This window comes from Rattus norvegicus, chromosome 7, assembly GCF_036323735.1.
Source record: "Rattus norvegicus strain BN/NHsdMcwi chromosome 7, GRCr8, whole genome shotgun sequence".
NCBI classification, from domain to species: Eukaryota; Metazoa; Chordata; class Mammalia; order Rodentia; family Muridae; genus Rattus; species Rattus norvegicus.
This window is the reverse complement of record NC_086025.1, coordinates 116,810,547-116,826,962: the sequence shown is the minus strand read 5'-3', so window position 1 is coordinate 116,826,962 and position 16,416 is coordinate 116,810,547. Positions and strand designations below refer to the sequence as shown.

At 52.5% G+C, this 16,416-nt stretch overlaps 1 protein-coding gene and 1 long non-coding RNA gene across 10 annotated transcripts in view; one reads left to right on the top strand and one right to left on the bottom strand.

Annotated features, from left to right (window-relative positions):
* Window positions 1-15,122, bottom strand: part of Mpped1 (metallophosphoesterase domain containing 1) — a 79,949-nt gene extending 64,827 nt beyond the window's left edge. The window contains exons 1-2 of one of the 9 annotated variants that reach the window (XM_063263938.1): window positions 15,048-15,122; window positions 1,899-2,206 (exon numbers count right to left, since the gene is read on the bottom strand). In XM_063263938.1, the coding sequence (XP_063120008.1) occupies window positions 1,899-2,122 (224 nt within the window). In that variant the 5' untranslated portion in view covers window positions 2,123-2,206; window positions 15,048-15,122. Of the gene's footprint in view, window positions 1-1,898; window positions 2,210-4,400; window positions 4,537-9,874; window positions 10,151-14,580; window positions 14,966-15,047 lie in introns of those variants that run through there. The other 8 variants (XM_063263939.1, XM_039079606.2, XM_039079605.2 and 5 more) reach the window with 8 other exon arrangements.
* On the top strand, window positions 4,936-9,990 carry LOC120093700 (uncharacterized). The gene is made up of 3 exons (XR_005487278.2): window positions 4,936-5,528; window positions 7,651-7,717; window positions 9,853-9,990. It is a non-coding gene; the product is annotated as an uncharacterized LOC120093700 (long non-coding RNA).
* Window positions 15,123-16,416: the final 1,294 nt, after the last annotated feature.

The window sequence follows — 16,416 nt, the reverse complement described above, 5'->3', positions numbered from 1 at the left end:
AAGTCACCATGCTTTTTCTCCACGGCTTTTACAGCTACGGTGTCCCACAGTGGCTCTGCTGCACAGAGACAAATGCACAGTCGACACCACTGCAAACAGCATAGGGGCATAGAAACTGAGGCATAGAGCGACATGAGCCCTACCCAGGGTAGATCAGCTTATTTTTCTAATCAACAAGCTGCCTAATTGTTTCCGAGGAACCTGAGCAAAGAAACAAATGAAGGGGGTTAGACTGGCCTCCACTGTTGGCTGGTCAGATGGAAACACCCACTGTCACTCAAGAGTATCTCACTGTCCTTTACCAGGACAGTCTAGCCCCAGGGCCTGTAGTCGGCCCCTCTCTCCTACACAGGCCCCTGTACCCAGCTGGTACCTCTGAAATCATCAGAGACCCTCTCTTCATCCCATCCCCTGCGGCCCCACTCTTCTGCCCCTTCTGCTTGGCTCAGGGACTCCTAATACCCCTTCCCAAACACCCCCTCCTCATAGTCAATCCCTCTGGACAGGTTCAAGTCCAGCCTCAGGGACTTCAGTATCATCTCCAATCCCACCAACTAAAGAGAGAAACTAAGCAGCCCCAGACAGGCCTCAGGCTGCTAGGTCCCAAGGGCCAAGAAGAGGTGTGCCCTCAATGGGGCATAAAGACTTGGTTAACCCTCCAGTATGCACCCCACTCTCCCCCTGAAAAGGAGGCAATGTTCAGATAGATACCCACCAAAGACTACACCTTCTGACCACATGGAGTAAAACCCCACTGGAATGAGCATTGTTCCAAGTGCTACTGGGAAAACAGGCATTTTCGCATTGGAATCCCACTCCAGATCACAGACAGCCACAGCCAATGCCTTCCTCCCCAGAACACAACCTGGGGTTGAAGGAAGCTACATAGGAAGGAGTGACCATGCATGGCTCTGCTGCCCTCTGCATGCTGGGTTTGGGGAACTCACCCATTCATTGTACCTTGTCCCTGAGTGACAGATGCTGGGACCACATGAACACACTCGCTCCTCAGAGCTCCTTCTCTGGAGGAGGCTTAGGGTCTACAACCCCACGGATAACCTAGTGTTCTGGGGAAGGGCTTCTAGGAACCCCACAATACCTGGTCACCCTGAGTAGCTGCTGTGTCCTTCCTGTCAGTAGGAAGTCATCTGTCTCCCCCCACCACCACCCCCAACTCCCCGTGTGAAATCAAGATGACTGTGGCCCAGAGCAGGAAGGCACCTGAGACACTAAGAAAGTGTTTGTAACTGAGAGGAGAGGGCTCTGAAGCCCACACATCCTTTGTAGAACGATTTAGAAGCCTGGGGTCTGACAAAGGGAGAGGAGACAGCTAGTTCAGGATGGGGTCCTAACCTGCTCCTGGGCCTACAGCCAGATCTTTTCCCTCTCTATGACTTGGTCTTCCGGTCGGAGGAAGTCAGACTAGGAGTCATGAGCCACACCCCTAAGCATAGCTGAAACTCGGCCTCTAGATATTCCACCCACCCCCACCCCACCCTCTCACCCTCATTCTACTCCACCCCACCAACCTCTCAAACTCCACCTTCACCTCCACCTCACTTCACTCTCCCTACCCCATCCCCGCCCCAACAAGGGAGCTGGAGGTTCACAACTTCCGGTTTTATCATCAAATCTTAGATCCCTCAGGAAAATCATCTCATTTCAAACATTTCTGAAGTATCCACCAAGTCCAATAAAACAAACGAAGGGCCAATATGGGTCCCTGGGGTCACAAGTCTGGAGCTTCCCTCAGATCCCTCCCAACTTCAGCCCCGGGTGGTCCCGCAGCACAGTGCGATTTGGGGCCACAAGCCCTGGAATGTTGTTTGCCAGTGTAACTGAAGCCAGGAGGCACCCCCGTCCCTGTACTCAGCGGTCCCTTGGGCATCTGCACTTACATCTGCACGTGCGGTGGCTGGAAGCGGCCCTGGTTGATATTGTAGAAGGTGAAGGCCTGGGTGGGATTGGAGCTGTACTCGTCCACCTCGATGATGAGTCGGCCATGTTGGTGCCGTCGAGAGGCCATCACGTGGGACTGGGAGAACGCCATGCCCAGGCCACAGGGGAGCAGGGCCAGGGCTTCGGCCTTCAGGATGCCAGCATCCCACCTAGTGCGCCACATGGACCTCCGTCGGCCTCCCGGGCATCTCCCACCACCACGGCTGCCACCACCACGACCGGGTCCCCCTCCAGACCTGCGAACAGACTGAAGAGACGGAGCAGAACCATGCGACAGTTAATCTGTTTGGGATTTGTTTTATTTAATGTCAGATGAAGATTTAGAAAGAGGGAGAGGGAGGGTTGGGTGGGGGGACGGGAGGGGGAAAATACACAGTCGCACACAGCTCAAAAACTCATTACAAATCTTTCCATCTCAGCAGTTTGATGAATATACTTTGGTAAAAAAGAAGAGAGAACGGAGGGAGGGGACCATGGGGGAAAAAAGCCGAGATGCCATGGACGGATGCATGCATGGTCCAACATGTTTAAATACTTCAGACATTTTTTTCCCCTCCAACAAGATTCTCCGAGCCTACAGAGTAGCTGAGTCGGGGGACGAAACAATGGCTGGTATTTTGTAAACAGGGAAGTTAAATTTTTATCTTACAGATATAGGGAACAGGAAGGATTCCTCCCACATAACCCCCAAAACACATCCACACAGCCACGGCCACACCCCAGCAAGCCCATGCAGGTGGGAACTGCACGGGGTGAAAATTCCTCCTTCAACATAAATTTAGCTTCAAGACATCTTTCAGATGCACGCAGAGAAAGGGGATTTCCAAGCAGTGGCCTTGCTTGAAATTCCTAGGCTGAGGCAGGGTGGTAGCCCCCCAGGGGTGGGTGGAGGAAGCTGAAGTAAGAGGACTGCCCTCCCAGTGCCGTGCCCAGCCCCCATCAAGGTCCCAGGAACCCCAGATCTGTCAATCTGTGGACCCGATTAATCACAGTGAGAATTCTTGGGCTTGCTTTCTTATTTCTTTCTTTTTCTCTTTCTTTCTCTTTCAGTGGGAAGGCGTGGTTTGCAGATGATTTTACTGGACTAAAACTCCCCTGCAGCAGATTCTGAGGCAGCTGTGTGGAGCCTGAAGGCACAGGACCGGGCGAGTGAGACAGCATCCTGTCCTGGTGATTTCGTGCCTCCTTACTGACACCGTGGTTCCCTCATTCCGGTTCACAGTAATTGTTTAACTGTGTGAGCATGCAGAGACTTGAAGGGTTTTTTGGTTTGGTTTGGTTTTTGTTTGTTGTGGTTTTAGTTTTCATGGGTTTTTTTTTTTTTTTGGTTTGGTTTGGTGTTTGTTTGTTTTGTTTTGTTTTGTTTTGCCTTGTTGTTTGGTGTTGTGCTTTTTAAGATCCCTCCAACGGCCCCGTTTGCACCGTATTTAACCAAGAAGAAAATCACGTAGTTTAAAGGATTCCTGGACACTGGGATCCCAAGCACATTAAAGGAAGAAAAATCCCCTTGCTTTGTGCTTGGAAAGGGAATCGACACACTCCGAAAACAAATTGGATTATAAAAATGACAAAAATTAGAGACTGGAGAACATTTTAATTATGTGCAAGGAGAAACGGGTTATTAATTCTTAAAAAAAATTCTTAATCATACCCATACAAGGCAAAATAACATAGCAATAATCCTTTCTCCTCTCAAAACATGAAGAGAAAGGGGCAAGCAAGGTAGAGTACCTCCATAGTCTCAGGAGGCTGAGGCAGGAGGATTGTGGTGAGTTTCAGACCTCCTCTCAAAAAAGCAAAACAAAACAAACAAACAAAAAAAACCAGGAGAGCTGCATACATGTAATGAGATACATCTGTAAGCACAGCACTTGAGAGGACAAGGGAGAAAGAGAGAGAGAGAGAAGGTGGTCAGGAGTTCAAAATCATGCTCCCCTACACAGTAAGTTTGAGGCTCGCCTGGACTACATAAGACCTTGTGGCTCAGCAGTTATGAGTTACTGAGTGCTCTTCCAGAGGACCCAGGTTCAATTCCCAGCACCAACATGGCAGCTCACGACCATCTGCAGCTCCAGTTCCAGAGGATCTGACACCTCACACAGACATGCAGGCAGGCAAAACACCAATGCCCATACTAAAACTAAATAAATCATTTTTTTTTTTGGTTCTTTTTTTCGGAGCTGGGGACCGAACCCAGGGCCTTGCGCTTCCTAGGTAAGCACTCTACCACTGAGCTAAATCCCCAGCCCCTAAATAAATCATTTTTAAAAGGTATTTTTAAATGAAAAAGAAACGTAGGGAGGGAGGGAGGGAGGGAGGGAGGGAGGGAGGGAGGGAGGGAGGAAAGGAGGGAGGAAGAGGGAGGGAGAGATAAAACACCAGCCCAAAGCATCTGGCCCCATCCTGCTCTCCCCATCTGAGTCACTGTCCTCCTGTCTCACCCTTCGCCTCTGAGCAGACAAGGTCTTGGACAAGGACTTTCCTGCTGGGGTCCTGTGAGAAGCCTGAGTATCTGATGAGGGCAGAGCATTTGTCTCCCTGAGTCACCCCTGTATGCCACCAGCTGTGACCAGTGTGCCCTACGCTCCCTTGGGCTGTCTGGTCACCCATGGGCTCTTGGGTCACCCACAAAATGAAGAGAACAATAATCCCATAGTCCCTGCTTCTTATGACAAGATGATGTCCATGTAAACTGTCACAAGGCCTTGTGGCACACAGCAAATGCTCAACAAAGGCAAGCTGTTATGATCTCACATTAGCCTCTCCCAGGGACCCATCCCAAAGCTTCAAAGATGCTGAAAAAGATGGATGGATGGATGGATGGATGGATGGATGGATGGATGGATGACAGATGAACAGACATACAGACAGATGGGATAGATACATTGACAGATATGTGCATGGATGGACAGTGTCTGGCCAGACTCCTTCCCTAGCACCCAGCACAGGCCTGGCAGTAGATGGGTGTCTAAGGAGCCTCGATCCTCTTCCCATGCCATCCCCATTCCATCAGCCTATCAGGGTGCTGGCCACACTGGGCTTGGATAAAGAGGAGTGCAGGGCCGCACATGTGGGCACACAGGCACCCAGGCACGCAGGCACGTGACCATACACACACACACACACACACACACACACACACACACACACTCACGCTGTCCCCACGTGACCACACACACACACACACACACACACACACTCACGCTGTCCCCGGGGAAGCAGGTGTCGGCAGAGACACCTCAGTGGAAAAGCTGCCTGGCAGGAAAAAGACTCAGAGAGAAGAGGCAGGCAGAGAGTCCCGGGTGCCGAGCCTACTGTGCCATGCTGTACTTCTCCTGAAGAGGACTCACCGAAGGTCCTGCCTAGAGAAACCAAGGGAACCCGGAACCCAGTGCCTCCTCCCGAGCTTCCACTTCGTGTTTATGGGGCTGTTGCAGTCGCTGCCGCCAGCATACCCGCATTCAGCTCCGCAATCCACTGAGGGAGAAGAGCTTCCCCGGAAATGGCTTTTAGCTAGGAAACGCTCACACCTGGTTCCCAAAACAGAGCACCAAGTGTGCGTGGTGTGGGTGAGTGACTGATTTGAGTCCTGGCTCCCTGTCCAGTGGCGTGACCTAGAAGGTCCAGGGGGAAAGGGGGTCTGTCAGGACTACACTAGGGTGGGGTGAGAGACAGAGATGGAGGGAGAAGAGAGCAATGGAGGAAGAAAGGAAGGAATCCACCTTGTTTAACAAATACATCCTCAGTCCCCAACTTGCCGTCCCTATCCCCTATGCAAAATAAATTAGATAGATAAATAGATACATACATGCATAGATACATAGATAGATACACAGATAGATACATAGATACACAGATACATAGATACATAGATAGATAGATACACAGATAGATACCTAGATACATAGATAGATACACAGATAGATACATAGATATAAACAGAAAACCCTGAAAATGGAAAGAGGCCCCATCCCCAAGGAATAAGGGGGAGGGGGGTAAGTGCGTACATAAACAGAAAATGTGTTTTCAGAAGTAGCTTGCCTCCAGAAAACAGTGTAAAAATGGGGTAGCATGCAGTGAGATTGCTGTACATTGGGTGATCACAAAAGGCATATTTACAAAGATATCACCTATTAGGAGAGGTGAGTGACCCAGCCATGCCCCGAGCCTGGGAAAGACAGTGTGGCAGAGGAGCAGCAAGTTCAGAGGCAGAGGAGCATTGCTGATGGCCCTCCTGTTATTGTCCCTCTGCCTGGTTGTCAACAGGTCTCTGGGATGAAGAGGTCGCAGGGCATGAGTTCCAGTGATACTGTACTGTGGGATGCTGGGCACCTCACCTACATTCTTCCTACTTCTGTATTAGGTCTCCCCTTGGCATAAAAGAGAGGACGGAAGGAGCCTCCTGTCTTCCTCTCCATAAAGCCCCAGTAAGAAAATCAAGTTTGACAGTTCTGGGCCTAGTCCAGCACCGATTGACACATTCCCTCCATTTGTGGACTGGCTTAAGTCTTGTCTCTTCTAAGACAGCCTTTCTCTGGTGTTGACTGGGACACTGAGAAGCAGGCCAAGCTGAGATCCCACTACACAGAAAGTAAAGGTCCCATTTCAGCTCCCACAGACACACCCCAGCTTTGCCTGGCCTTCTGCTGAGGTCTAGACTCCGTCACTACTGCCACTCCACACCAGCCTCCAGGGGTACTTAAAACTCAGTCTGCCCCACTCCCTCTGGAACACCCAACATTCTAGGAGTAGCTGTTGCCCTCCTGGAAAGCTGGCAACCCCAGACACACCAGGACAGCACCTTCCTTTCACTCCTCAGCCCCAGCTCAGCCACTGGGACTTTCTTGGCTATAAGGTATATGCAGGAGCCTCCACACAGGCACTTCTCACTACACTCTGCCCCTGGGGTTGACCATCTGTTTCCTGGCTCAAGGCCTTGGAGATGATGTTCTACCAAGCCTCCTTAGGCTACATCAGAACCCCCACCCATTGCCCCCAAAGCATCCCTGATCAAAGCCCCCAAAACTGGTCCTGATCCTGGACCTGAGATATATGAGGAACCACTGTATAAGATGATGAATGATGGATATATGCACGGACAAATAGATGCATGCATCATAGATGGATAGATGCAGGCATCATAGATGGATAGATGGGTGGATGCACGGATAGACAGGTAGATGGACGGATGTACACGAGTGGATGCATAGATGCATGGCTGCATGGATGTGTGGATAGATAGGTAGATGGATGGATGCATACATGAGTGGGTGCATGGATGCATGGATGGATACATGTGTGGATGCAGGGATGCATGGATGGATACATGAGTGGATGCAGGGATGCATGGGTGGATGCCCAGATGCATGGGTGGATGCATGGGTGCATGGATGGGTGCATGGGTGGATGCATGGATGCATGGATGGATACATGAGTGAATGCATGGATGCATGGGTGAATGGATGCATGAAGGCATGGGTGGATGATGGATGGATGGATAGATGGATGCACAGATGCATGAGTGGATGCGCAGATACATGGGTGGATGCATGGATGCATGGGTGGGTGGATGAACACACAGATGAATGGATTGTGAATGGATGACTGACAGATGGCTACATGAATGCATGGATACACCCAGAACCTTTGCATCGGAGAGACCATGTTTAAAATTAACTTTCACCACTCCAGATCTGGACTCTTGTGGCAAATGTGCAGATTCTGACTCTCCCTCACATGACTGAGGCTCCAACCCACAGTGAGTACTTAAGTGTCTCATCAGTTCAGATAAGATGGTTCCAATGAAGCCCAGAGTTCTTCCTGGGACTTCTGAGACTTCAGCAGAGATTTTCAAATGACTACAAGCTCCCTCCTCTGCCTAAAGTCCTAGGGGCCCCAGAGCCCTCCTCTCCTGCCTCATCACTATGCAAGGCACGGTGCTCTGACCTGAAACAGGTAGGGAGACACACTCAGTACGCACTCCGTAGGGAGACACACTCAGTACGCACTCCGTAGAGAGACACACTCAGTACACACTCCGTAGGGAGACACACTCAGTACGCACTCCGTGACTATGTTTCCAGCTCTGCTGAGCACTGCTCGGCCCAATACCTTCTTGCCCTCCCCTGGGATACACCAGAGACCTGGGACTCCAGAGCTGTGGGACTCCAGAGACCGGGTCTTGTGGCAGAGCTGGGGATAAGAGGATCTGCCTGGTATTCAAGGCCCTAGAGTCGGCAGGAACAGCAGACACCCTGGGTCTCCCACACAAGGAGGCAGAGTAGAAGAGTCCGCAGCCTGAGAGAAACCTCTACTCAGCTGTGAAGCTCACTGACCTTCACGTACCAAAGACCAGAAAGAAGAGAAAGACCAAGAAGGGTCCCTGAGCACAGAGCATCAATAGCAGAGGAGGTGCTGAAGCAAGATGCTGGACAGGTGGACTGGCACTGCCTGGAGCTATATTTATTTTGCTGCATTATTCAAGCACCCACCTCTTCCTATACCATGGCTTCTCAAAGTCTATGACCCCCGGACAGTGCTGATTGCAGCCTGCAGGTCCTGGGCCATAGTCATCAGCCTCGGCCTAGCTCCCAGAAGTGTTCAGATTGGAAAGGTAAGTTTGCCTCTGGCCAGATCAAAGGGGAGCACTTCAAAAAGCCACCTGTGTATCTCTTCCAGGGACACCTTTAACAAAAACAGAAGCAAGGACAGTATAGAGGTGCCAAGTCTAGAACTCGACCAACCATCCATGGCTGAACGGGAGACACCAGTCATCACAGCAGCAGCAGCTGCAAGAACTCCAAGTCGAGCTTCCCTTAACTACTCTCCCGCATGCCTTGACTGCAAGCAGGGTAGCAGGAGCATTACAGCCTCTTTAAACCAGCCAGTCCAAAGTGCCGTGATCACACCGGGTGCTGGCTCAGAGCAAAGCTACACGGAGCCAGCTCTGGAGAGATGCTGCTTGTGCAGGCTTTTGTTAGAATGTAGCAAATGTCACCGGAGAACAAACAAAAAACATACTAACGCTCCCTGTGTGGTCGGTCCCCACAGGCAAAAAAGGCAGCTGATAATACTAAGCAGAAAAGTCCTGAGGGGTCTGAAGTGACTGGCCAAGGCCAGCATCAGCACCTGCAGCCGAGCCTGATGACCAGAGTTCTGCCCCCACCGATCCATATAGTGGAAGGCCTAAACTGACTCACACAGGCTCTGTCCGTTAACCTCCGTGTGGGACGTGGCATGCACACACACACACACACACACACACACACACACACACACACACACACACGTTTTAAAATGTAATGGGAGGATTTTTTCAAACCATAATCTCCATACTAGCTCAAAACTCACTTTCGACTGTATATTCTTTCCTTATTTCGTCTGAGCATTAAAAATATGCATTTGACTAATGCTCAACTGAAACTATCATAGAGGATACAAAAATAAAATAATAAAAAAAAATGCAGAAGGATTCAAAGAAAGGTAAAAGAAGCAGCCCTGTGACAGGGTGGGGTGGCAGGGGAGGTGAGGCTCAAAGCCCGTCTCACGAGGTCCCGAAATAACTAACAGGGCCTGCGTCTGGCCTCCCTCTGTATCCACTGCATGCCTCCATTGACAAGAAACCTTGGCCGGCAACTGGCATCCAAGGCTTGGCAGATGAGCGGGGGAGCTGAGTGGCAGCAAAGACCCACACATGGAGTGAAAAGAGACCCCATGCCCCAGAGAGGATCAACCACAAGTGACTTTTTAAAGCATTTACCACTTAAAAACCTTTTAGCCGGGCCCGTGTTGAATGCAGGACTATAAGATTTTAAAGCTCCTTTTCTAATTCCTCAGCCGCCCCTCCCCCAAGTCAGTGCCGCTTCCTTTTCTAATTATGTACTTTTATTCCAGAACCATCGAGAGTGCTACTTACTGGATCGTGTCCTGGCTGCCACAAATAGCTGCTCACTTATTCCCTTCACTGGAGACACAAATTCGGTGGGTTCACCCAGCTCATCTCCAAATCCAGACTAGTCTCCGTTCCCACCGCACGCACGGGGACTGGAGGCGAGCAGAAGCTGCCCAGCCCAGGCAGAGAAAGAAATACATCTACAAACCAGCGCTCCACTCCATAAGCGACTTCCATATCATCTAGCAGAACCACAATCGTGAAAGGAACAGAGAGAGGACCCATCCCATGTTTCCCCCTTCCACACAGCACTGTGTGTTAGTTATCAAAACAGAACTCTTAGAGGCCTGAGCGCCTGCGGGGCTGTGGTGAGAAGCTGCTCAATAGCGGTCTCCGACACAAGCGCACACACACACACACACACACACACACACACACACACACAAAGAAAACAAGGGTTAAGTGTGTAATAGTCAGCACTGTATCACACACACACACACACAAAGAAAACAAGGGTTAAGTGTGTAATAGCACTGTATCACACACACACACACACACACACAGCTCACACTCAGCACTTTAAGGTGTTACGTGGCTGGGGTGGAGGTAAGGCACGGAGGACTCAGTGGCTTGACATGCAAATCCAATTTGCGAAGAAAGTAAGTGTGGATTGAAGGCTCTTGTGGAAATCTATTAGACGCCTCTGAGGAATAACCACGTCAGCGCTGTCAGGGATCCGCTCAGGAGTCCTGGGGTGAGGGGCTGCTTCAGAGACAAGCTCGGGTCTAATTTTTTTTTGTGCTCATTTGGGAATTTGCAATTAAGGATTAAACTTCTAAAGTGTGATCAATTAACTAATGTGCCCAAATGACAAAACCTACACAAGGTAAATTCCATTCTCCACTCCCAAACCCAGACTAGGCAGGAAACCAGGGGTGGGCGTGTCGGGGGAGAAAGCACACTGGTCTTCTCCACAGATGCCCAAAAGCACAGAGGAGGGAGCAGGAACCATGCAGGAAGGGGCTTGCATTTCTCAGGTGTGGTGCATTACACAGCTTTGCGGCTGTAGCTTGGTACAGGGGGGAAAGAAAAGCAAGAAGAGGAAATGGAAAGGAAGGGGGTGATACGCCTGTTGGAAATAGGAAGCCGACATCATTCTCTCCTTAGAGCAACAGAATGAGCCCGGTGGTGCTGAAAGCCCCTCCATAGGTACCAGCCCTGCCTCAAGGCCTCTCAAGACAAGGGATGGAAAGGGGAGGGCTGTGATAGGTGGGTGATCTTGCAGGTGTCCGTAGTGAGGAAAGGAAGCAGAAAGGAGAGAGAGAGAGAGAGAGAGAGAGAGAGAGAGAGAGAGGTGTTCCATACATGTTGAATGACCAGGTTCTGACAGTTTACTGGCCAAGTTCATGGAAGAAAAGTCCACAGAGAAGACCCCTCGCCCCAAGTCACTATTTGAGTTCCAAGCAAACATATAATCTTGACTCGTTAATTTTTTTTTTTTTGGTCTGTCTGTCTTTTTGTTTGTTGGTTGGTTTTTTGTTTTGTTCTTGTTTTTAAGAAATTGGGATTGCCCCGCTAAGTGTTGAAAATAAGAACAGAGCATAATTAAGCCTTCTGTCATTAGAGGGAAAAAAATTGAAATAAAGGAAACCATTTGTGTCAGGGACATCCTGCCAGCCAGGTCACCAAGACCGCCACAGCGAACTGAATGAATCTGGCAGTGCTTCTGTCTGGTGCCACCTCCAACGAGGGACTCGCTTTCTGGCTGTTTCTTTTTCTCTCCTTCCCTAGGAGTTCCTTTGGCATCTCACTTCTTAAGCTCCTCTTCAGACTCAACCTGAGCAATATCAGTAGCAGTCTCCGTACGGTGCTAGCAGGCAATATGGTGATATGAGGGTAGATAAACACCAGGAGCCAGGATGCAGGGAATGGCTTTCCCCATGCTGGGCACAGCCTATGCTAAATGGTCCTTGCTTCAGAAAGTACCACCTTTGCCTCCCTTTCTCCCTGGACCCTGGGTGTCAGATGTATCTAGCCAGGGGGTACAACATTGTGGTAGAAAGGAGGCCCTGTGAGCAAGCTTGCCTTTCACCTCGAGGGGCCAGCAACTTGGCTCATGGGTCAGGATATGCCTGAGAACCTATTTCTGGGCCTGAGCCCCAAAGAAGGCAGGGCTGGCTATAGGCCCCTTCAATTCTGAGGTGCAGACAAAGGTTGACTGGAAAGAATTCCAGGAACAGGAGCGTGCTGTAGGGCAGCCACATGCAAAGACCCTCTTTTTGTTCTGGTGAGGGAGGGTTAGCGGGAGAGACGTGTCACGTTATCACTTGAAGGATTTTGACAGACAGTTCCGGGATAAGGGAGAAACTCCACCCTTAACTGCTGCACTGGGGACTTGAAAGGCATTCACTAACCTCCGCTAATTGCATGTTTTTCTGCGTGTCATATTTACTTGTTGGAAGACTTGCCTGGCCCATTCATTTCCTCTACCCCACTCTTCGTGACCACTCGCAGGCCTGAGGTTGGAAGACTGAAGGCATTCGAAGAGATTAAACACCAACTACATTTTGGCAATGGCTTCCTCCTTTCCAGAGGTCCAGAACCTGCTGATCTCACCCCCCACCCCCCACCCTACCCCATCCTCCCTATGCTTCTTCAGTGAAATCCAGCCTCCATCCTTAATGGAGGGAGCTGTGTCCTGTGTGTGGTGAACAAACAATCGGCTGCCACTGCCTGGGTGGACGGGTAGCAAGTTCAAGAGAGAACGAATGAATTCACTTTGGATGGGTGAAGTATTTAGCAGCCCCATGGGCGGACCAAATATTTTTATAAAGCTGATTTACTTGAGTGCAGCCCCAAGGATCTGGCAGTGTCTTCCTGATACAAACTGGGCCCTTCGAGAGACTGCTATCTACTACATAAGCCTAGACCTGGTCCAGTGGTGCCTAAATTTGAGGCATCCGTCTGGGTGAGCGTGAATCAGCACACCACAAAGCGCTCACCCCTCAACTGTGTCACCAACACGCCCCACTCGGGGCTGACCCTCATCACCGTAAAGGAATCTAATTTACTCTCCAGATCTTCCCAAATCCCTCAGGCCGAGGAGTAAATCAGGAGGCATCCCTACTAACAACCATTTCCGAACACACGATAATAGATGTTCAAGACCAAACATTGTCTTTTGAGCGGCCATGGGCCAATTAACACTGTTCCAACTCTCGGGAAACTGGAAGAGACTCAACCATTTCACTGAAATCCATCTTGAGCAAAAGGGGATTTTTTATACGTGTTGAGGGGCTGCCACTCGGAAAGCCAATTTGCAGGGAGACGGGTGGCGCACAGATTAGCATGCATGCTCCCACAGAGCAGTCCCCTGCAGACTGTGCCTTGTTCCAGACGCCTCCCTGTGACCACCAGCTCCAAAGCCTGGTGTTATCCCCTGCCTGGGTACCCTACCCAGATGGTCTCCTAATGCCTTGGCTTCTAGCTGAGATGGAGCAGTCACCTCAGAGACTGTCCAGCCCCAAGGCATTTTTAGTCCCGTGCCAAGTACTAGTGAAGTTGTTTTAATTTTCCTTTGGCCAAGGCCAGTTGGGGTGTTCACATGATTAGTGCCTGAGAGGTCCTCCCCCCTCCAACAGCCCCCTAATATAGCAAGTCTGCCACCACCATTCATAAACCTGCAAGGAGCCCAACCATTCAACGTTGCCTCACTTTTGTTTGCCGGGTTTAATTTTATAATTGTTAACAGTTCGTTCTCCTCCCAGCCACTCAGGGGAAGAAGTGGAGGGGCAGGGGGGGGGCTGCAATTCTGAAAAGATGCTGAAGGAAAAAGGACAGTCCAATAGTGAGGAGGAGACAATCCCACCAGACTAGCTGGACGGGGATGGCATCCAATTCCAATGTGTTGTGTCCTGACTCCAGTGAACCTGGAGCCTGGGCCCAGGGAGGGGGTACGGGGGAGGGGGTGATGGAAGACCACTATCTTCAACTCCTAAGACTCATCTCCTAGCCTCTTTCACACAACATCACTCCTCTGTCCCTGCCTGAATCCAGGGAGGCTGGGCTTGAATTCTCTCTCCTGTAGCATGTCCCAAAATAAACACACAGAAGCCGACCAGCTTTTAGCTCGTCCATGAAATACTGTCCTGAAGGACTGGGTGCTGTCTGGTTAATCGCTGAAGCCCCCGAGGGGGCATAGCAGAGAGCAATAAGTGTGTTGAATGAGTGAAGGAAGGATGATGAATGGGTAGATGGGTGGATGGATGGATGACGCATGGATGTTAGCGAAGTTCCCAGCAGCAAAAGTAGCCACTTGACCAACATCCGTCCCCCTCCTCACCCCTCTCCTCCGAGTGTCAACAGAGGCTGGCAGCACACAGTAGGCCCCCCACAACAGGAGGTGGCTATTGTTACCACCCCCATCATCACTTGCACCCCACCAGCCCTCTTCTCCCACCCGCTACTCCAACAGCAGCCGACCAGCCTGGGAAAAGTTTCACTGACCGCGCGGCCCCGACCGAGCCCCCTCCCGTCGGCACCGGCCCCGCGGGCTGCGCAGCGGCGGTGGCCGACCCGGGGCCGCGCGCCCCAGGCAAGGCAGAGGCGGCCAAAGTAACTTTGCGGGCGCCGCGGGGCCCCCGGGTGCGGGGACAGGGTCCCGGCCGCGCCCCCTCCGGCCCGCCGCCCTCGCCCAGCCCGCTCACACTCCCGGCCGGGCCGGGTCCTACCTGGCCCCGGGCTCCTCTTCGGCGGCCGCGAGCAGCAGCGCGCGCGGAGGGCGGCGGGGGCCCGGCTCCCGCGAGGGCGGCGCGCAGGGGCGGGGGCCTCTGCGCCGCGCGGCCGAGGCTGCGAGTGGGAGCCAGACTCCTCCTTCGCGGGGCGGGGGGCTCCCCGCGCCCCCTCCCCCTCCCCCGCCCGGCTCCGCGCCGCCCCGGCCCCGCGCGCCGCCGCGCCGCTCCGCCCGCGCGCCCGGGCCCCGCAGGAGCGCGATCGCGGCCTCGGGCCCCGGCCCCGCGCGCCCTCCCGCCCGAGTCCCGGCCGCCACGGCTGCCCCGGCCGCGCCTGGGGCCTCGGCGCCCTCCCGGGCCCGGAGCCCGCATCCCGCCGCTCAGGGGCCGCCCCGCGCCCTCTCCACGCAGCCCCTAGCCCCAGCCGCCGAGCGCCTGGAGAGGGGAGCGGGGCGGGGCGCCCTCACCTCCGGAGCCGCGCGCCGCGCTAGGCACCGCGTGCAGGGGCGTGCGTGGCTTCTTCCCGGTGCCCGGGCACCCGCTCCTCTGCTAGAACATAAACCTGGGGCCACCGGGGTGCTCTGTCCCAGGAGAGAAGCGGACACTTCCCCCTACCCTCAACTGGATCAGGCCAGGGTCCTCCAGCTGAGCCTCTTCTAACTCCTGATCTCCCAGCCCTGGCCTCCTGGGTGGCCCACAGTGGCCTCACCTAGAAACCCAGAACCAGCAGGTAGGTAAGCCAGTCTGGGAGGCAGAGAGGATGAGAGGTATAGGTCTCTCCAGTGGGAAGTTTGAGAAGCTGAAGAACCCCTTGACCCTAGACCAGGCTAAAAAGGAGTCTACAGGGCCTAGCATGGGCAGGAAACAGAAGCCACTCTGGAGTGGGCCTCTCCCCACAATGGAAGTTAGGAGGAAGGCCCACCCAACACCCCTTAACCAGTGTTTGTGGGTCCTTCTACTTGGCTCATCCAAGAGCTTACCATCTCTCTCAGATGGTTAGGGTCAGACCCCCAAGGACACCTCAGTTGGCACTGGGGCCTGGGTTGTTCCGAAGGAGAGCCCAGTCTTGTGAGAGAGGCAGAGGGCACATGTGGGAAGAGGGGACAGCCACCGGGATGGCTTCCTGAAAGTGGAGGTGCCACAGCAAATAAGATCACACCCAGGCTGGATAAAAACCTTCTAGGTAGAGGGTGGTACAGGCCAGCGTCAGGTGGGCGCCATGGAGGTGAGGTTCCTGGGTGCCTGGCTAAGCCCATGGAGTTCACTGGGATGTTAGGGAGCCATTGAAGAGAAGATTAGGGCCAGGCCTTGCTATAACCAAGCCTGGGTTTTGAGGGAGCTCATTCTGGTATCGCAGACAGGGAGTGAGCCTAGTTGAGGAGAGGCTAGGACAAAGAAACTGTTGGTATAGAGGTTCCTCCCAGTAGAACCTCATTTCTCTCTCCTGCACTCTGAAGAACTCACCCTGCAGACCCTTCCCTCCTAAGACTGCAACAACACCACTTTGTGCTTCAGAGAGCATCTCTGCCTATCTGAGAGACAAGGCTGCAGCTCAGGACACCAGCCTGCTCTCCCCGCTGTCTGCCAAGGGTGCGGCTGGGCATGGTCTCTGGGGGACAAGAGCAGAGACACAGGACATTCTTGTGACTGTTGTCTTCCAAAGGCTGGATTCTCCCAGAGTTCAGCTCCCAGAATACCATCTCTTACTGTGCATCTACTGAGCATCCACTGTCTGCCTGGCACTCGGCCTGTTGTTTCGAACCAAGTGTGAGCTCGCCACCTCAGACCTGGGCACTGAGCTTGAACACACAGTGCCTTACTTAACCCCCATTTCCT